At 37.4% G+C, this 22,602-nt stretch overlaps 1 protein-coding gene across 2 annotated transcripts in view; it reads right to left on the reverse strand.

Annotated features, from left to right (window-relative positions):
- Positions 1-22,602, reverse strand: part of mtss1 (MTSS I-BAR domain containing 1) — a 46,594-nt gene that overhangs the window by 14,669 nt on the left and 9,323 nt on the right. For both annotated transcript variants that reach the window (XM_043242137.1, XM_043242136.1), the window contains exons 2-6: positions 20,967-21,028; positions 16,954-17,027; positions 2,696-2,780; positions 2,477-2,568; positions 1,511-1,585 (exon numbers count right to left, since the gene is read on the reverse strand). In XM_043242137.1, coding sequence (XP_043098072.1) covers positions 1,511-1,585; positions 2,477-2,568; positions 2,696-2,780; positions 16,954-17,027; positions 20,967-21,028 — 388 coding nt within the window. The remainder of the gene's footprint in view (positions 1-1,510; positions 1,586-2,476; positions 2,569-2,695; positions 2,781-16,953; positions 17,028-20,966; positions 21,029-22,602) is intronic.

Genomic DNA, 22,602 nt, shown 5'->3' on the forward strand with positions numbered 1-22,602 from the left:
GTAACAATGTTCATCCGAAAACTGCTAATTTCCTCAAATGCTAGTTTGCATACAAAAAAAATGCATACAATCACATTCCAACCACTTCATATAATCCCTCCAGTGTCACGCGATTCCTCAGAAATCATTTTGATTTTGAGCTCAAGAAATTATATATATATATAGCCGTCATTATCTATTAGGAAGGGGCTCCTCTGAAAGGATATTAACATACTTGAGGGTCCTTGGCACCAGAAAGCTTATCAGAATCAGAAAATGGAGTTCGATCGAGGGTTTTTTTATGTACGAGCACAAAGAAAATGCTCGAGTCATTTTATCCCATCCTCTGGAAATGTTGAGTAAGCGTATGCATGAGGGTGGATACAGAATATAGAGCATTGACCCCTCAAACAGACCAAAGCAGAAGTGAAGAGTCAGTCTCTTACTGCTGCCCACACACACGCACACACACACAGCTGAGGCAGACGACACCCACCATAATGACAGAACACATCTGCATACGCATTTATCTCTCTCGCTGCCTCTATTCCATGTATTCGATACATCACGGCGCCATTTATCCCTCACATCTCTTCCTCCATCTTAAACTCGTTACATCCCAACCCTCTCAAAATGATTCCAACAGTATTCAAATCTTAAGTCTTTTTTAATCATTTAATACAAAAAGCTTAAGAAAATTTCGTTGTTAATCACGTACCCCCATGTAAACGCTTTGTCACAAATTAGATTAACATAAATTACTTATTATTAAAAAAATGTATCAAAAAATAAAAATAAAAAGCTGATTCAAAATATGAATAAATTCTATGATACTATATAATTATTGACTCCAGTCATTTTTTTTGTAATTCTTGCAATGTTTGCAATACAATTTTTATTTTAAACAATATAAAGACTGTACAAATTAAATACTCCTGTGTTGAATAATTGCAATGACATTTTTTACAGCAAAACAATAATGAGAACTTGCGGATGAATGTGCTTAAGTATTATGAAAAAAAAAAAATCTAACATCAAGCTTTTTTTATGCTAAATACTAAATAATATATGTATTTTGGGGTGAAATATGACCTGCATATGATCTTTTACATGTTTGAAATTCTCTCAAAAGGTTCTGTTGGCGATACTACGGCCTCATCGTTAAGTTACTAGTATTTACTTTCATGTAGATCTACTTTTTCGGTCAAGCTCCAAAAAACTAACTCTAAAGGACTATTTTAGATGAACATTCAGTTCAAAGCGCATTATGGCCAAGGGCAAGATGGCCAAGGTTGATGCCATGACAACACAGGGTGTGGTATTATGACAACACGGGGTGTGGCGCCAGCAGAAGTCATGGGCATGTCCTATTGTGTTTAGACAAAGAGATCTGAGGCAGTAATTTGAGAAAGAGTGTGCAAGTGTGTAACAAGACAACAGGACTTCATATGTTGCAACTCATAGAACATAATTAAAAAGAGTATTTACCCAAGGTGTTCACCCTCAGTGACTTTCGTTCATCAGTTCTTACCTTTTTTAACCTTCTTCTGCAGTTTAATCGTATCTGAAGATTTCTTCTTGATCTCCGCTCGTGCTTTCTTATATTCTAAAAACAGCGACAAAAGCAGGGAAAGAGGAATATTAGCCTCTGCAGTGGAAGCAAAAGCTAAATGTTGATAAAGGCAGCGGTTCAAATCCCTAATCTTAAATAAAAGCAACAATAACAACGTTGCCCGTCTTAGCAAGCACTGCTAATAAATGATTCACAATGATGTCAAATGAAACGACCCCTTAGCAACCTCAGACAGACGTGTTGGAGATAGCGTGGGTGTAGCGCGTTCACTGGCGAGCTGCGAGCTAACTGATTGAATGCCTAATCTTTTATATGACATAATGGATTGTTCTTATGAATAAATAATCCATTGTGAGCTCTAATATAACTGTCTGAGGGACTCCCACAGAGTTAAGAGCCATTTAATAATTAACAGTGTGCAGCTAATAGGACAGGTTTTCCAACTGTGATATTCTTAAAGGGGTGGTGATAAACTTTTTTTTTTTTGGCACTGAGGTCAATAAGTTTTTTTTTTGTACCAATAGCAATCATAACTTTTTTTTTAATGGGCATTTTTGCAGTGTACAGTTTCATAGTATAATTAAAACTCTTATCTCAAAAGAAAAAGATATATTGAATTCCATTACCATTTTAATTAACAATTTAATGGTTGGTTTGTGTATATTAATAATAGATAAAGTCTGAACACACTGTACAGAACAGTCTGGATGTTCTTTATTTATTGTTTTAATTCCGCATAAATATAAATGTTTCATTTTCAGGTGAACTCTACCATTAAAAATCAACCCACTTAGTTCGAAAAAACCTCCATTAAAGGATTAAACGATACTTTACCTCCTGCAGTACAGGAACTTTTTCCACACAAAGATTAAATACTGAACCTGTTGAATTCAGATTATATCACATAGGGAAGGAGGCCGATACCTTTGGCATGGTCTTTATCCAGCTGACTGGCAACTTTTTTCCACTCTTCAATTTTCAGCTCCAGAGGAGTGATCAAGTTATCCATGAGAGCCCTGCACACACACACACACACACACAGGAAGAAATCCTCCACACAGTTAATGCGTTGTACAATATATAATCTTTATTACCAATTAAACTAATGAGCTTATAAAAAACGAAATAATTAAGCAGTCGTACGTTGTGAACAGTTTGAGCTTGTTCTCAATGCTTCTGTGTCTCATACACATCCTGGTCAAAGCCGATCCGATCTCTTTCGTCGCTCCTGGAGGAAAAAAAAAAAAAAAAAAAAAAAAAAAAAAGAGGAAATTAATATCAGTGTCTTTAATCTCCAAATCTTCCATTCTGAGCTTCATCAGAAGCTGTGATGCCAAGAGGAAAAACACGTTGCTTAAGAGTCCTGAAAGAACAGTTTCATCACATTGTTCTCTTCTCTTTAATCCTTTCTTTCCCTCTCCCTTTCTTTAATAAGAGGCTGAATGTCTCAGACAGTTTGCAACATAACTCGTCTTATCTTCTGACAGGAATGTGTGCTTCAAATGAAGCAACACAGATTTCTCATTACTGAATATTAAAAAGGAATCATTCGCCCAAAAAAGAAGCTTCTAGGAAGCTTCTATCGTCATCTTTTCACACCCTCCTGTCATTCTGAAACTTACTTTTTTTTACCAGCTGATTCACTGATATGATCCAACTATGGTTTGGTTTGCTAACAGCATCATATGGCTTCAGAAGACTTTGTGGACAAGCAACATGGGCTATTTTTATCATGCTTTTGCATGCTTTTTGATGGTTGGAAGCGTCAGTTGCACTGTAACTGCATGGAAAAGAGCATGGAAAATAGGCAAACATTCTTCCACGGAAGAAGGAAAGTCAGTCATACAGGTTTGGAATGACATGAAGGAGAGTATATAATAGCAGAAATTTCATTCCGCTGAAGTGGATAATTACGTTACTGCACTCACGATCTGTAACCGAATGACTTAAAGCACATTTGACCAAGTTTCCTTCAGCACGGGCACTTGTATCTGCATCAGGTCATTCTGACCCAGAAGAAGGGAGGACAGGACACATACAGTAGTAGAATTTCCTCTCTAAATACAAACACTTAAAAAACGTATTTAAAGAATTAAAACAAAAGGAACATCAGATCTATATAAAAAATAAAACGGCATGAAGTATCAAACTAAAAACCTCTTTAATGCCATAATGTTGAGAAATTAGCGCCGTGTCCCCAAAGTTTTAAACAGGTCAATTACTTAGCTTCTTCATAATCACACTAATGCATCACCGCAGCAAAGCCTCCAGCATGCAGAGAGCACTGCACATTCATCAAGAGACCGCTCGCGCTAGCCCCTTTCCACACACAGGGTGCCAGAAAAACCAGCTCTTCCACAACCCCTCGAGCCTATGCACTCATTATCTGTGGTTAGTATAGCAAGATTAGTGCACAAAACTAGATCAATCCTATTTGGATCAACAAAGCAATGCATTCTGGAAGCCATTTTACTGTCTTCATCTAGCTAAAATGAATTTATTTACTCATCCAGTGTGTTTGAAACGAGTGCCGCGGTTTGTTTATCCTTCCAGGTAAGGAAAATACAGAAAAACAATCAATCTCTCACAATCAGGAAAGGCAGCCCATTTTTAGGGCCACACGCACACGCACAGCTGGACTTTTTTTTTTTCCAACCTAAAGTCAACTGAGGAAAAGGAAAATTTAAAGATGCTAAATTTTTGGGCTAGCACACGTACAGCTGAGGAGCACAGCCAAAGAAAGCTTTATTTAATCACTGATTTGAGACAATCCAACTATTCACTTGCTAACGGTTAAGGTAAACATCTGGGAAAGGCATAGACTAGACTGGCTTACTAACAGCCTTCGTGAAAAATTACGGAATAATTCGGGTTACAAAAGCCGATAAACCAGTTAGGTTATGCATAACATCGTAATGATACATCCATTAACCCGCCCACCTATAATCACATAAAAGGTCACGTTGTCTAATGAGTCAGAAACTCTGAAATAACATAATTGATATTAACATAATTGACCCTGTGAGTCAACAGTGACTGAAATATGAAAATAAATTGCGTTAAGACAGTGCAAACAGTCTTAATGCTGGCATTAAACTGTTTAATCAGATATTTATACTGGACTGCTGACTGTGTTTGAACAGGATGCAGCGGATACAATATGCTAATTATGCACAGAACGACCTCTCTTATTGGCTGAAAGACTTGCCGTTTACTAGAAGTTAATATGTGCTTCGCTTTCGGTTTTATTCTTTCATTTTGTAAATCCTCTTCCAAATTATTTAATTAAACCAAATAAGTGTAAAGTAACAATTCTGGCAGCATTTTAATTTCCCATTTGCCTTCTCACTCCACAAACGAGTTTACATTAATATAGTATAATATAGTAAAATTATGTATTAAAATAATTCTAAGTAAATTCTAAATAATTCTATTATATAACAGTATCGTTTCATTAAAAAACTTTGTAAAAAAAAAATAAAATATTTTTTTGTGAAAACTACATTTATGTCTGTACTTTAAATTTCTGTATAGTTGCCAAATTTGTAGAAATTCTGTGAATTAAAATTTCCTACAAAACCCATTTTCTGCACCTGTTGTCACTGAGCTACATTAGCACTGCAATGTAAACGTACAGTATATTATATAATATACATATTTTATACCATACAATAAAACAAAAAGAAAGAAAGTGAACCTTACACAGATATTGCAAGTTAAAAGTCCAACGTTCAGAGCATTTATTGCAGTCAAAATGAACACTTTGAGACAACAATGACAGCGTGCTATCACCGATCAATTGATCACTTATCGAAATGAAGCGCATTACTATCATTGAAGCTAATTCTATAATCCCAACTGAAGTCAGTCCTTGACACTGTTCTCTTTTTTCCACTGAAGTTCTACATTTAACTACATCTCTGTCACCGTACTTCCTGTTGAGTGTTTCCCAGGTCTATAGCCCGGGGGCTGCAAACGTGTGCGCTCTAAAATCTGACTGTTCCTTCTGCAGGACTAGACATGTCATGTCATGCACCTCGCTGGTCTTTTTGTTGCCGTTTGCGTGATGCGTGATCTTCGGCGCAGCAACCACTGCCACAAACTGGTCTCTGTTGATGTTTTGAAGTCAAACGATTCGGCTGGGGAGGTGGGACGTCACACCCTGATGCCTCGGGCTCACGCTCAATGCTGCCATGACATTTCACACGCAAGATCTCACCACCTTACCTGCCGGGGGTTAAGACATTAAACTTTCAAATGTCTCTGGTGTCAATCAACCTGTGTCAAATAAAGAGAGCGCAAACGAGACAAACTTTGTAAGAACGGTTCTCCAACTCTATAATTACAGGTGTTTGAGTGTAAACCCCTTTTAAAAGTCAGGCAGGCCGCCAAACAAGCTAGCTGCCAATGCAAAAACAGTGTGAAATTCGTTTTTTCCCTTCTTTAATTCCTCACAAGAGTAACAGATCGAGCCGATTGCGCCATTCTGTATAATCTTGGGATGTAACTTCACAAGGTAAGCCCATTTTCCAGCCACTTTAAAAGCAACCGTTATGCTTGGTGGAAACCACAATAGGCAGCATTTAATTTAACTGCTTGTTACTGTCTGAATCAGATTAATCTTTTGTTAGAGGCTATGTATTCAAAACATTGCCAAACGACAGCATACCCCTTTTTATATTAATCACTAGAGTTGTGCCCTAGTGATTAGCACACGAATGACACGTTAACCGAGTTCTCTATGAATCTAGCGCCAAAATATTTTAAAAATCCTCTGATTTCCTGTTTTCGTGACCATGCCTATGAAGAAAAAGTAATAAAAATGGGAAAAACAACATTCTTAAAGTTAATGAAGCGAAAAAAACAAATTTTGTTTGAATATCAGAAATGCGTCCAGGGGCAAAATGGAGGTAAAAGGGCAGGTTGAGCTAGTAGTTTATGTTTTTTTTTTTTTTTCTTTTAAACTGCACTAAAATGTCTGAGAGATATCAAAGTCATACATTATTAAAATTAGTAAGCTTAATACTTACAACCCACTTGGCAGCTTTACAGTTGTATCAGATTATTATTGTGCCAAGTATCATGGGTGTTTTAGCTTTTCATGAATAAACTTTATTTTATGACTAAATGATGCACCATTACTGTAAGAATAATATTGCACTAAAATTGTATTTTTGGTGAGCAAAAATACATAAAATTTATTATATAATTGATTACATAAATTATTTTTCACTAGCATTTACTTTTTTCTTTATAAAATAGAAGCCATATTATAAACAAATCGAGTCTCCCTGGAACCAGATTAGCACACTCACATTTGTGTGTCTAATACAAAAAGGTTCTTCACCGTTCTTGCCAATATGATGTATGATCCCCATTAAACCTCTTAATCGCACAAAGACGGTCTTTATCACTGACGGAGAGACTGTATGTTTCCGTCAGCGCTCAAATACTTTCCACTCGCTTGTGCCGTTAGAAAAGTGTCCATAACTCAACTTAAAACCAAGCCTTTGCTCTCAAGCTCAGAGGAACAACACCTAGCTGGCGTCCTCATCACCTTAAACGGTCAAAATAGTGTTTGCTCAAGAGCAATAAACTTTTTCCACGTTTTCCTCGATGGAAAACCTTTTGCTTAGCCACAATTTAATTTCCCCGCACGTAAGCTGCTCGTATGAAGAGGGCTAAAGAGGACAGAAAGCGCATTGGGGCAGCATTCGCAGCGCTCCGTTTCAATCTCAGATTCTCTATTGAGTTTTTCTGACCGCGGGTCAGTCACAATATATTCATTCAGAATAAGAGAGAGGCCTGAAGAATGAAACCTTAGTTACGGGCGCTCACTGCTGTCTGTGATATGATGCTAAAAAGAGGCCATTCTGTGGACAAAGACGTCCATTCACACAGATGCAGCACACCTTGATCACACTCACACATATAAAATGACATCCACTCATAGTCGTGGATGCACTAGAAACGGGATGGAATAAGCTCATTAGTTGGACGCGTAGTATAGCATTACAGGGCATTTAAAATAGTGCAAGCATAATGCAATAATGTGAGCACTGAACTGAAACCTCTTCATTTCAGTTCAGATCAGAGTAAACCATTCAGTGCGAAATTAAAACAGCAGTTCGACCAAATTCATTTAAAAGATCAATAGCTTCCTGGGAAAAGTTTAGCAAACTCTGCTTGCTCTTACGAACCCTCCACATTAGCATGTTGCACCAGAATTTCATCCAACTAGCTCTCGCTACTGGGAAAAGACAATCTCGGTAATAAAACATTATATGTCTCTCCTAAGGGTTCACAACTGTTCACAAATGTATTTCACTACACTGACATCAGCCAGAGGTCTACGTTCCCAGCAGGTTTCGCTGAAAGAACTGTCCTTGAAAAACAGCTGAACCTTAATGACCCCAATTGAGGAAGTGAAATATTAAGAGTGTTTTAATGAAACGGGTTTTTACGTAAGCAAATCTGATTAGCATTATTGCGTGAATCCGTTAAGTGCATTTGCTCATACATAATAGTGCACTTTTCTCAGGAGTGTTAAGGCCTGTTTGCATGAACTCTAATGCAAACATGACAAATTAAAAAAAAATAGCCTTTTTGTAATTAATAAATAGAAAACAGCCTACAGAAAGAAGGGAGTTCATAGGCATTGTATTATTGCTTTAATTTTTTCCGTGACAAAAATTCTGAACAGGTTTTGAAATGTCAAAAAAGGTTAAACACATGCTGCCAAACATTGAAATATTCCCTAAAGGGATCAGTTAGCTTGTTTAAACAAAATCTCACTGGTGCAGAGGGAAAATATTGATATTCAGCGGGATTTTATTTAAGAAATCAAAATTCAAGTTTTGCACTAAAATCTCTCGGATATATTCATGCATGAATCAGGCATTTCTCTCTATACTGCAAGATTTAAACGGCACCGAGCTGAGAACCATGTGACCTCTGATGAAGGTGCAATACAAGGAAAAGCTCTTGTCTATATAAGGCAGCTTTGTCAATGAAGGCTGACCCTGTAACAGATCAGCTAGAGGCAACGTCAGCAGAATCGCCAGCCGTCCTGCCTGGACTTCAGGAACCGTGGACTGAAGGGCTGCCAATTCAGCTTCATTCAGGTCATGTGTGCCCTTCAGGGGATAATGAATTGCAAATGTCTTGAAGAAAACATGCACATGCATCTGTGAGGGTTTGTGTGCACGCAAAACGCACTGTGCTCAGTTATAAAAACAGCGGCCAAACTGATCTGCAGAATGCAAAAGCACAATTTTTCACCCCCAAAAATCCTAAAACAAAGCCCTAGTCAAACTACTTTCCTATACCACATAATTAACTTCCCTGAAGTGTCGTGGAACCTTCAGACTGTGATGACTGCTTTCTGTGTTATGTTCAAAATCGAACCAAAAATAGTTAGTCTGAGCCGGCGTAGTCACAGGTCATTTCACTGGGGACGTGCGTGTTTCCAAAGGAAACGGTCAGCGGCTTGCCTTCCCCACCAAGGTCGGGATACTCTCGTAAACCACGTCTGGGGACAAACTTCCTCCCTAAGCTAACTTTAAATGATCCGTCACGGCATACCAAGGCGTCCCCGGTCCTTCATGACCTTTAGGCATTGTTTGTATTAACCTTCCTTAATATATAGTACAATAGGTGAATAAACTAATTCAAATTCATCAAACTACAGAGCACAAGGATTGTGGAACAGATCCCTCTTGCCCACAAACGGCATCATTTAACAAATCTGAAAATAACTAGGGCTGTCATAAGTTGGCAGGAGAGTTTTAAACGCATACCACCATATCAGCTAGCTGTGAGCCGGGCTAGTGCCTTCAACTGAATGAAACCGGAAAAAAAAAAACCAGACTAGCTAAAGGTCGCTTTTGTTTCGAGAGCAAGATCATGTTGTAGGAAGGCTGGCAGAGTCAAACTCATTGAACTTCATGTGGTGCCTATGTTTAGTGGAAACCATATTGGGAAGAGATTATTTTAAGCATAGGAATTTAGTATTTGAAACGGGCAGGAACAGAATGGACTTTAAGGAAACTCAATTTCAGAAATGTCAACTCTGATGATACAAAAGTGAGCAAATAAGCATAAAAATCAATGACTGAGTGACTTATGAAAGAACACTGGAGACATGATGCTGAAAATGAAACTTTTCATCCCAAGAATATACAACATCTCAAAATATATTCAAATCTAAAAATTATTTTAGGGTGTTAAAATATTTAACAGTATTACTGTTTTCGCTGCATTTTTGAGCAAGTAAATGCAAAAGAGACTTACTAACCCCAAAAGTTTGAACCGTACTAGTATATATTTTTTTCAAAGCTTCAAATATAATCTCTAAACAATTAATTTACACTACTTATATGATGTTTAAATGTCGTATATTGGACTCTCATTCCATGGTTTTGTTGTCACTGTATGAAAAAATAAACATGAATTTTTAACTTTGCTTCTAAAAGATCCAAGATAGTCAATGAGTACCACAGTCACTGTCCTTTCAAGCTACACAAGCTTGCTCCTTGGCTAAATGTTCTAATATGTTGACTTTTTTTTTTTTTTTTAAAGATGGAAAGAGGACGTTCTCTGCTGGATCACAGGGTTGGGTTTGTACCACTTGGTTCCTTTCTCCATGTGAGTCATGGGGGCCCACTTAGCCACAAGCCTCAAAACAAGATAAAAGCTCCAGGCAGATTGCGTTTCAAGCGATCTTTGGGTCATGTGAGTTTGAAACGTCCACCACTAAAACGCCCTACAGCGGTGAGCAAAGCACACGCAAATGAAACCTTCTGGTAAGACCTGACAGACATCTTTGTGAAGCGTTATAGCGCTCTGGGAACGGCATGAGCGAGATCTCCAAGAGACATTCCTCTCCAAGCAGATGATCTGTGGGCATAGATTGCGTAACATCTGGCTTTGGTTTAACATGTGTCTATAAAAACAAGAAGTACAAAAGCGGTGACAAACAGTGGTGACTGTCTTAGATTGTAGCCAACATGACCAGTTCACATGATCCGAATAGATCAGTCACCACATATGCTACGATAAATTTCAAACTAAACCTCAAATTAATATAAATATGAAAGCTTTGTGGCTTTATTGCCTTTGTTTATTGATTGCATGTGTTTAGCAAAAACAAGAATTTCAAAGATCTCATGCTTTTCCGTTCAAACACGACCATACAAAGTCACCCCATCCTTGTGTCTTTGCCGCTCAATTAGAGGCAGTCCAAAATAAACTTTGCACGCTTTCTTCCATTCCTTAAACCCTAGTTTAGCCGGTGCCCACTCATGCCCGGCCCGCACAAAAGCATCCAGTGTGTCCGTGTTACACAGTCCGTCACTGTTCACACCTACTCACTCCACCCACCGACTCTCTCCACAGCACAGACTCCACATTCAACGCCTGCTCATGATTCAGACGCCTTCGCTTTTATTTATATATTTATACAAAAAAAGAGTCACAAAACATGCTACAAGCTGTGGAACGGAAACGTCAGGTTTTTTACATTCCTGACATGTGCCGTTTTTTTCCATAGCGTTCATGGTTTCTGCTTATCAGTAAGTGTCCTTCTCCTGCTGGCCTGTACCTAGCCTCCTGGTAAATTTTTGCCGATGTTTGTGATTTTGTGTGCGAAATACACCTCACAGTTTAAGATGGAGCAATCATATAAGGCTTATGATACACTGGGCAATGTTTTGAGCAATTTTGCTGGACACCTTTGGGAAAACGGGTAACCAGGTTAAAACAAAGTGTCCACGACCAATCTTAAATATCCAGATTTTTGTTACCCATTCTCAATGGAAACATACCCAAGCAATTGCTCAGAAAAGCTGCCCCATGTATCATAAGTGACTATTATAAGTAATGGCTCTGTTCATCGTATAAACTTAAACCATTAAAAATATGCACTTTTTTAAAATCATATTTTCTGAAAGAAATTAATATTTTTCTTCCTCAGTTTCTGCAAAAAAAAAAAAAAAAAAAAAAAAAAAAAAGCAATCGTTTTCAATATTTACAATAATCAGAAATGTTTCTTGAGCATGAATTTAGCATTTTTAAAGGATCGCGTGGCATTAAAGACTGTAGTAATGATGCAAAAAATTCAGGTTCGCGTCACTGGAATAAACTGCATTTTAAAACATAATTTTTTTAATTTCTTTGGCCAGTGCAGTCATGTACAACAAGTAAAACGGGGATATTAATTGGGAAAATAAATCATAAGAATGCACAGTAGTGTTAAACTTCACACGTGCATGTCATGCTGCATTTCTTCAAACTGATAATATTATGTGAATCTCTAAAAGTCCAGCGGCAGTTTCATTTCAGAATAAACACTGGGTGTGCCAACCAATTATGTAATGTCTACCACTGTGGTAACTAGTCATAAGTTCCCTAAGAGACTAGAGAAAAACGTTTTTGTTCTTTTAAAAACCATCTGCTTCAAAAAACGGCCCTAAGGGGACTCATCCACTGCATGTCACTAACCTTATGATTCATAAGGCAAGTTTTTGCAGGTCTTCTCAACAGAGAATGTAGCATCACGCAGAGGGACTAAATAAATACGGTAGCATGGAAAATCACTGCTAAAGGTGAAGTCCATTATTCATCCACGTCAGTGTGATTTATCAGGGAACGTGAATCATAGGAAAGAGGTATGTTAGAAAGACTAATTTAAATATTCTCTGCATAAAAACGGATAGATATTTTTTTAAGTGCGCTCCAACAAAAACGGTCTAATTGATTCTATTCAACGGTTCATTTCACTGGACGAACCATCCAGTTAAAACTGTTCAAAGATTACCAGTAAATGAGTAAATAATAACAGTAAACATACTAAACTTTTGATATACACTGTCCTTTTGGTCCCACTTTATATTAAGTGGCCTTAAAGGCACTATTTTAAGACATTATTTAAGATTTTTGTAATAAAATATCCCAAAACCACTTGCACAGATTTATACATTTCATGCAGTCGTTTACTTATGTCATCATCTCAAAGGTTCTCTAGAATTTGCAAATTCAATGAAATTCCAGATTTAAATAATGACCCGTCTCTGGTAATTATCGCCTATCAATCACGCAATATCCACAACATTCTTGGTTTCTGCCCATGAATAGTACGGCAACACACATAGACAAACGCGGAAGTGGCAGTTATTTATTGTGCAAGAGAATTTCAGTAATCATAGAATACAGAATTTTACAGAAAACATATACGTAAACCGTCTATATCTAATCTATATCTGTCTAGGTAGATGTAAATGAGCTTTTGCTACCACAAGCATGATTTGTGAAAACGACATCTCCCAAACCATTTTAGAACGCAATTCATTCCTTTGATGCAAAGCTAAAAATGTTGATTTGCTTGAAGGTTAAGCAACAATCCCAAAAACCCCACGCTTTTTGTGTTCCAAAGAAGCAAGCAAACACTACAGGCTTGAAATGACATGAAGAGGAGTAAATGATGACGTAATTTAAAGAGTTTAGCAGAAAAGGCTGTGAAGCCCTGCTTAAGACTTTTAGGGTTTAAATGCAGAGGCTGTTAAAACAACGCTGAATGTAAAACATACATAGTCTTTACGTGGACGGGTCATGGGACTTCACAGCTGCTCACCGCATGCTCAATCACTCTCAGCTGGGGTTGCAGAGGGGGTAGTGAGGGTCTCGGTGGGTTAAATTCCCCACAAACACATACATGCCGACCCAGTCTTCCCAGTGCACTTTAATCCTTCCTGTATCTGGAATGTTTGCAGTGGGGTCTGACGTTTAAGGGTCAGTAGGGGATCTAAACGCGTGCGCACATATTTACAGACAACTGGGGCTGGTGTGGCCCCTTTGTGAAAGCGTGGCAGCTGGGAACCAGGCGCTGGCCAAAACAGGTGTGGGACCAAAACAGCACCTCGGTCAGTGACGGTGCGAAAGTGCTTTTGACGACTCCAACTATACCTCCATATGTCCATCATACATCTGCTCTTCCCATTTTGTCTTAATACAGCTGTCCACGGGTCTTTACGCACAAGGTACTCGTGAAGAGCAGCTACCCAGATATTTGATTATATCATCAGTGGGCTGCAGGAACAAGAGTTTACCGAGATAAGTAGTATAAGAATTTTCCTTAGAAGTCAACACTAGAATGTCCCGCTTTGATATTTCTGTTCTATTCGCTAGGGCACGAGCATTTAGGCCACCAGCTGTCCTCCGAGGAGGCGCTTAAAAGTGCTGTGCAGGAGAAGGATGGACAGAGAGAAAATAAGTGAGCTGGGCAGTTTATGCCCTCATCTGTTATGAATGGAAGGAATGAGGTTGTAAAATGGAGGCGAGATTGCAAAATCGCAAACTGATGAAGAGAGAAGCTGAAGAAGAAAATGCAAGGCAGTTTTGGACCAAAACCTCCAGTAAAATGCAAGAGAGAACAGGCAGAAAGAAATGCAATCAATCAATGCAGTCAGCGAATGAATGAACAGATGATTGATTAGAAAGATGGAGAAGGCGGTCTTCCTGTTTTTTGGGCTCTGAATGATAGAAAGTGGAGACGAGACTATTCTGCAGATCTGGTCTGGTCTTTATCATTCATTAACATCATTGACCTTAGACATGGATTGATAAGTAAGGGATAACAGGCAACTGACATCCATCCCAGCTGACAGATATTGAATCCTAAATATTCCAAAATAAATAAATACTTCAAATTTATTTTAAAAATTAACCACTGAATAATTATTCACAAGAAAAATAATTAAATCACAAGCGCATTACTGTATTTAAATTAAACTATAATTGCAATAAATAACTGAGCAGAAAGCATAACGATCTGCAGAGAATGTAATGTTTTTTTACATTGCTAATGTAAAATGTTTAACTCTTCAATTTTATCAAATCAAAGGAACCCCAAGCAGATGGGCTGGTTTGGCAAAGCTGTCTCAGCTGTGATCAATAAGTTGATTGATCAGGTTTGAGACATCAGCAGCTCGTATGCCTGTCCACATAATCAATACTGAGACTCAAGTCAAGGGTCCTGGTGGAAATCAGACAACAGAGAGCAAGTGTGCATGGAGACAAAACAGAGCGGCAACAAATAAATATTACTGAGCATCATCTGTGTAGTTACAATTGCTAGTTTGTAAGCTGCATTAAATATATTTTGAGTTAGTGTTAACAGCATCAATGATCTTTAATTCTCACATCACGGATGAATTTATTAGTAAAGAGAAGAGTGAAAGTGACTACACAAACAAGCCTGTCACAAAGCTGACAATAATCTAAAGAATTTAAAACTCCTCGGACTGAAAGAGATGCAAAGCATGTCAACACTAACTTCCTAATCAAACACAAACTCAATCCAAACACATGCACCTTTCCTTCATCCTCTGCGAGAACAAAAATAAAAGCAGTTCCTCAGCAGTCAAGACCCCAAATAAAAACATTTCAGGCGGCCGTTTTTCCATCAGAAGGCATGAAACAGCAGGTCTGAGTCATGACAGCTCTCTCATGTTAAGGTGCGGCAGCACCACTGGCACCTAAATCTTTAAATGCTCTTTCATTCCCTTCTTCTGGCATGTCAAGGCCTCTTCTGTTTTGGGTAAATGAATTCTCTTAGGGTATGAAAATATTTGCATGTGCAAAATGGGATGTAATGCAGATTAAATTAATATCATAGCTCAGTTCTAAAATGCAGCGGGTTGAAACTGTGTCTTTAGCCTCCACAAATACCTTTCACATGACGTCATATTTGCGGATTTCCGCGCATGTTTCCAAGGTGGAAGTCTGACGTCAAATGCACTTCAAACGCATTCGTCCAAGCTGACAGGAAATAGAACTTACGGTTTCATTAGAAATGCTATTTTTTATTTAACATAATTAAATGCCACTAAGATATAACATTGTTTTTCCATTAGCCTATTCATCTGTGGAACGGCACATTAGAAACAGATCGGGTTCCATCTGCAGACAAAACAACTCACAAATTATTTACTATGGTTGCAGTGTTTCTTTATAGACTAATTAAATCAAGAAAAATGGAGTAAATCAAATGGTAAAAAGGAGCACACTTTAAATCCTATGCTACTTTGATTGAATTCATTAAGTAGAATAAAACAAAAACAACAACTCAACGCAGATTTAAAATAGCATGTCCATGTTTTTGTTATGCTAATCTCATTCAGCGTTCAGCGACGTAAGATCAAGGTAAAAATTCCTGGACTATCAGCAAGATAAACAGAGTCAGGGCTAAATCACAGCGGCGGCACGAAGAACAAGGAGCGCAAACACGCAGCGTACAGACTATAGAAACGAACAGGTCACATTAACAAGAAGTGGAGCCGTGTAACCCAATCCGGGCCATTATGAGACACTCATGCCTTCCTGCAATTGTCTGAGAGGAGAACAATACAGTGATGACCTTCTTTTGGTTCTGTGTGAATTAAGGTTGAACATTTGTTGCCTTGGGTGACAGGATTTTACCCCGCTCATTTCAGGATGTTAACACACTGCCCTAAAGGTGAGACCTCATAGCGCAAATAAACAAATGATCTCAAAGAGATAACATAAAATAAATAAAGATAAATGCAATGCATGTGAAGCATTGCAGAATGACCTGCATTACCGGTTTTCCGTTTACGATAAGAAAAAAACTGTAAAATCGGAAAAAATGAAAACATGATACGCTTAAACATTATTAGCGTGAAATTATAAAATACAACTTCAATCGAAATTCCTTCACCTGGAAGTATGCGTCTCTTAAAACAAAAATGTAAATATCTGTTTTTTTAACCTGAATTCCAAAACAATCTGCCATTGGTTATTAAAACAGACAGCCCCGCCCCCAAATCATGCCATTGGTCTAGCCAACATTGCTCTTTTGGGTTGGCTGGAATGCTCTAACGAACACAGCAGTGTTTACTCTTTTCCTTGGGAGCCTATCTACAAATGCTTCACTTATAGCTGTCTGCAGTTTGAACATTTTATGCACACATCATGTTATATGTATCGGTTCAGTCTCAGCACTTTTAAAACGCCAAACAGCGGGGGACATACTGCTAAAAAAAAAAACTACAAAAACGCACCCAACAGCTTATCAATATGCACTGTCGAATTCCAGAGGGTTTGAGTGAATTTAGTTTCAGTACTATCATTAGAACAACTATAAAACAAGCCATCTTCTCACTTTAGTGTCATGCTGCCCACATCTGCCTTAAAGAAAGCTAAAGGCATTCGGACAAGTCTTTAGGTGTTCCAAGCGAATGCTTCATGTTTCTGATGAATAACCTTTCCTGTGAAGTACAACTCTGCCTGCTTTCCTCATTAGCATCACTGGAGAGACAGACCGTTTGTGGGGCGAGACAGCAGAGAGAGAGAGAGAGACAAAGAAGGTGGAGATCTCATCTTACCTCGTGTTCCAGTTGCAATGTCAGCCACTTTCTGGAAAGCATCCAGGAATGAGCTAGTGACGATGATTGTTGTCCTGAACAACAGAAAGAGAAAGAGTTTGTCTGTAAGAAAAAACCACAAGCAAAGTGGCTTTGACTGGATTCTTGCTAACAGTCGGTATATCACGACAAATATTTCCACTGACAGATTTTTGGAGCTTGCACCAGGTAGAGACGATAACAGCACAGCAGCCCACAATGCTCTGGGTGAAGGATGTTTAAATACCTGAAGACACCGATAACTAAAGTGCAACTTTAAAATCTGCTTATTTTTCCCACATTTTGTTTTGTTCAGGAAACTCTGCAGAATTAATTTTATTTAAAAAATGGTAAAGCTTCATTAAACAAAACTGAAACTACAAAGGTCATACTGATAACCTTTTGTCTACGGTGGAAGTGTCAAAGCCGTGCATCAAACCAGGATGTTTACGAACATAGAACAAATCAGCTGCAAGCTTAATTTTAGAAGTAGGAAAATGGATAAATAACTGTCCAATTTTATTGTCAATGCCACTAAAACTTGTATTACCTAAAACCTGCAAAAACACGCACACACATTCTAAAAGATTATTTAAATTAGTATATGTAACTACTAAATAGCTTTCATATAAGAGACATATAAAATATATATATATATATATATATATATATATATATATATATATATATATATATATATATATATATATTTAAATGAATAGAAAAATAACTTAAATATTCAAAATCATTTTATACAGACATAGAAACTTAAATTAGATCAAAGTAGCTGTGCAGCGCATTACAAACTTCAAATTATACAATTATAGAAATTTACTTTTGACAAGCTGTGACAAGTTTATGAATCGTAACACCAACAGTCTGTGGCTAACATATTAAATTTGAAGCCATGAATCCTAAACCTACTTGATCTGAAAGCTGACTTATACTTGATTATTTAAAAAAAAAAACATCTGTAGTCTTCTCAGAATATAGGAGCCGCTCAAAGGAAAGAGTTCTGTGTGCTCATCGGCTGGGACACGGGCACATACTGACAGGGTCAATGGTGCCATTGTAGGGATCCATTCAGAGCCTTCATTCTGAGAAGAGAGATCTCAGCTTATCAGAGAGTGCTCTGTGGTATCAGGTGATGTGAACTACAAAGTACAGCCTTTCAGCAATTCCCCCACCTCCCCACAGCAGCCCCCCAAGTCCTGCAAATGCTTTTGTGCCCGATAGGTAGACTAGCAACAGTCATCTCTTTAAGAGCTCCTCTAGCTCTAGGAACGGTGTTTGGGTTAATGGTAGGGATACCCTGGAAAAACAGGTTATCGGCTATTTTCTGTTTGAAGGGTATTATTAAACCCAACTTCAGTTGGATGAACCATGTTCAAAGCTGTTTAAACGGGGATGTGTCACGATGGTCAGTCACTGGCCGACTAGCCAATTAGTCAACCAGATTCAAACATGGTTCAACTAATCAGAACTGGAATCTTTAAACTCGTGTTTCATTGTTTCGTTTATCTTTTGGCTGGGAGAAAAAAAAAAAAAAAAATTTAATTTGATTAAATTGCATAATAGTCAAGTTTACAAAAACCGCTTGATGTTTACAAATATTTAATTGCAAATAGTTTTTCAAAAATTAATTATATTAGGAAACCAATAGATAATAAATAATTAATAAATTAAATTATTAATAAAAGACAAAACATTCTTCAAATGTTCTAGACCTTTAAATGAGATTAACTATGTATAATGTCTGTAAAAAATGTATTAGTTACATGATACGTCGCTATTTTATTTACTTCAACCCGTCATGAAATTATATTATAATTAATTCAGAAGCTGTAACTTATTTCAATTTACAATAGGTGTATCCAAGTCATTGACTTCACAAATTCCTTTAGAAATTAACATAACATGATATCCACTTACCACAAAAACAAAAAAAAAAATTAAATTTTATTTAATTGTATTTAATTTCAAGTCAGTACGACTACACCTTAAGCCCAATCGTTGGTTTGCATTAAGATTTACAGCAGCCATTCCCAAACCAGCTCGTCTAGTATCTATATTTGCATGTGCTGTGATGTTGATCCGCCAGACATACGGTGATGCACATCAACGGATAAACATCATCCAACAACGTGTTTACAAAAACACTAGCAATGCCCAAAGTCATGAGGAACTTTTAAAAAGCAGTCCATGATCAGCTCTTGGCTCCAGACTGTGGAGCTGGCAGCGGTAATTGTGTGTGTGAGTGAAGCGTGTTTGATGTTTATCTGTAGGAATGGAGTGGACCTTTGGGAGGGTCATTAGCCTGTTTACTCTCCAGAGACTGAACAGAGAGGTCAGGCAGAGGGAACGCACTGTAAAAATGGAACCAACAGCTAACCTAAATGATCTTCTCTTCCTATGATAAGCCTTTCCGTATCATATTGATTTATGGCTTCTTAAACACCTTTAAACCACCATTGGCCTTTGGTGATTACACGTGCTGCCTTCTACCTTCTCTACCTTCTTTCACATGGAAATGGACATTCAATAAAAGTATAATCACTGCAAAAGGCAACCAAAAGGAAAAATGAGAAACTTCATGAGCACATCGGGCCTTTTCAGTACCAACTTGGTATGCAACTTAGTCAGGTCAGACGGCATATTTAATATGACGCAAAAACACACAAGGATAGACATACAGTCTGTTCAAAGTACTGTTGAGTACTTTGGTATCGATCTTGAAGTCAAGAAAACACTGGAGAAAAAACATGGATTGTGAATATTAGGAATGACTCAAGTCAGAATCAATGTTGACCTATTTATTTACTTAAAGGAATAGTTCACCCAAAAATTAAAATTACCCCATAATTGACTTACCCAAGCCATCCTAGGTGTATGACTTTCTTCTTTCGGACAAACGTTCTGAGTTTTTAAAAAGTGTATCCTGGCTCCTCCAAGCTTGGTAATGATGGTGGATTTTGAAGCTCCATATATCATATATGTATCCATCATAAAACTAATCGCCTCCAAGGGTTTAACACAAATCTTCTGAAGCAGCTCGATGGGTTTTTGTAACAAAAACATTTCTATTTTTAAAAACTATAACTCATTCTGCTAACGGACGCATGAGTGTTTGTGAGATAGTCGAGTTCTGGTGTCTTGGCTGACCATCTGATTCTGCGTATGACATAAACCTCATGCTCAATACGTAAGCGCAGAAGAGAATAGAGTAGAATAGAGCAGTATAAAATAGTAAATAAAATAGTAGTAACAAATGAAAAGTCGAAAATGAGAAGCTAAAAAAAAACAAAAAAACAAGGATTTCACTATAAGAATGAAAGAAGAAATTCATACACCTAGGATGGCTTGGGGGTGAGTAAATTATGGGGCAATATTCATTTTTTGGGTGAACTATTCCTTTAACTTAAATACACACTCATGGTCTAACTGTACACACTATTAAAATTTAAATTGTCATTGTAATCCTTTCTTTTTTTTTTTATGCAGGTGGCTCCGTCTCTTTGTTTAACTTTCCTTTTAGATGATGTCAAAAATACCTTTTACTTTTTCACACCTACTTCCAACAATCTGGCTCCATTCTAATATGCACCGCTCGCTTTTCAATATCCAATCAAGTCACGATGGATAAAATCAAGTCTTTTTTTTATACTCACAAAGGCACTGAATCAGCTAAACATCCTCATTTTCTAAATGGGACGCATTTCCTAACTGCCTGCATTTAAATATCTCTACTTCTATGTTATTTCATTATTTCATTATTTCATTATTTCATTATTTCTTTATTCATCCCTGCCTTTCTGCATTCTGCATCTTTCTGCAAGACATTTTTCTCAAATGTTCCTTTATTAGCTCTCCTCTTATACTGGATGACAAATCCTTCCTGAATGATGTAATAATCGAGCGCATTTCCTGCTTTCGAAACAAGATTATCATAATTACTCCCTACAAGGAAGCACGTAATGCAGGAGGCCTGTTCTTACCTTAACTGAGATTGTAGCTTAGCCCCTTTGGTGACAAAGTCCTCCCAGGCAGGATAACTAGCCTACAGAACAAACAATGAGAGAGAAGAAGAGTGGGTTAGTCGGGGCAAACCAGAGTAAATCATTAATTACACTTTACTCAATATTTATCTGCTGACAGTGCAATTCGTAATTATCGACCGCGACCATAAAATTCTAGCAATCAAGACAGAAATAACATTTAGAGTTAGGGGTTTGCTGGAATTTCCTTTAAAAATGTTTATGAGGAAGTGCATATTGACGAATATAATAAGGCAATGCTGCAATCACATGATGGGAAGCTGTTGGCGTGCATTGTGTTTACACCAAAAATAGCCAAGGCAACGCAAGTCTTCACAAGGTGACTCGTAAACGTGGACAAACGCTCAAATAAGAAACGCCGATGGCAAATAATGCAGCGATCGTAACAGGCTGTCACGTCACATCTGGTTGTGTGACAAATGCAAACTAAAAAGATTAATTACGTAACTACAAATTAAAAGAATGTCGTGTAAACCAGGTGACATTTCCAAACATTAAATCACGTAGTCACTCGACAAGTTGTCATTTCGCAGGGTCACAGACTAGCATAGAATGTGTTCTGGTTTTGTTTGGTTTTCTCTGTAATTAGTGATCACTGTATGACTAAGATCGTTTCTTTGCCCTGATGTTTACTACAGCTAATCCAAATCAAGCTAATTCTATTTGCGATAATGGGTATCAGTAACAGCTGATCCCGCTTACAGAAAAATCTCATAAAATGCTGACTGGTCAGCATTTTATGAAGTAGGATACATAGAAATACTTTAGCAGCTAAAAAAAAGCACTGGTGAAAAGTTATTCACCGTATGATCGATTTATTTGAATCGAATCCAATAGTGAACCAATTGAGATGGACAGGGATTGAAAAGGTGAAAAATATCTATTACTAAATGTTGGATTTACTCATTTGATTAAATCCAAAATTCACTTATAACAATCACTATGAATTACTGGGATGGATTTTATTATTTAACCTTAATACACTTCTGAAATAGCAACTACAGTCTGTAAATAAACCTGTAAATGTGTGAATTTCTTTCTAATCTCAAAAAAATACACAAACCTGGAAAGGCTTTGTAAGAAGGTCATAAAATGTAACGGCCCTGACATGGTTTACAGTTTACACTCAGTAATTAAAGCGTATTACCTATTTAAACCAAGAAATTAAAGTCTACTTTCAGAAAAAATAGATGCAGATACAGTCTACTGTCAACATATTTAAAATAAGCTAATTTAAGACAAACTAAATAAATAATCTTAGGTATATTGGCAATATATATATATATATTTCAAACTAATGCTAACAGACCGCCAACAGTGTGCTAATGCTAACACACAATACAAACACAATTCAGGTGTAGGTCAGCATCTCACACACTCAAACCGTGATCTTTCTTATCACCAGCAGAGCACTTTTAGTGTATAATACAAGTATGCAAATTGGGGCATAGCATAAATTTTACTAGCTCCTTCCGGTGGCCATAATTACAGCACCAAGGTTATCGCTAAGTGTGCATCTGATAGGAAACTAGTGACCATGATTTGTACACACGCCTCCAGGGCTTTCCTGAGTCTG

Source organism: Puntigrus tetrazona, chromosome 6, assembly GCF_018831695.1.
Source record: "Puntigrus tetrazona isolate hp1 chromosome 6, ASM1883169v1, whole genome shotgun sequence".
NCBI lineage: Eukaryota > Metazoa > Chordata > Actinopteri > Cypriniformes > Cyprinidae > Puntigrus > Puntigrus tetrazona.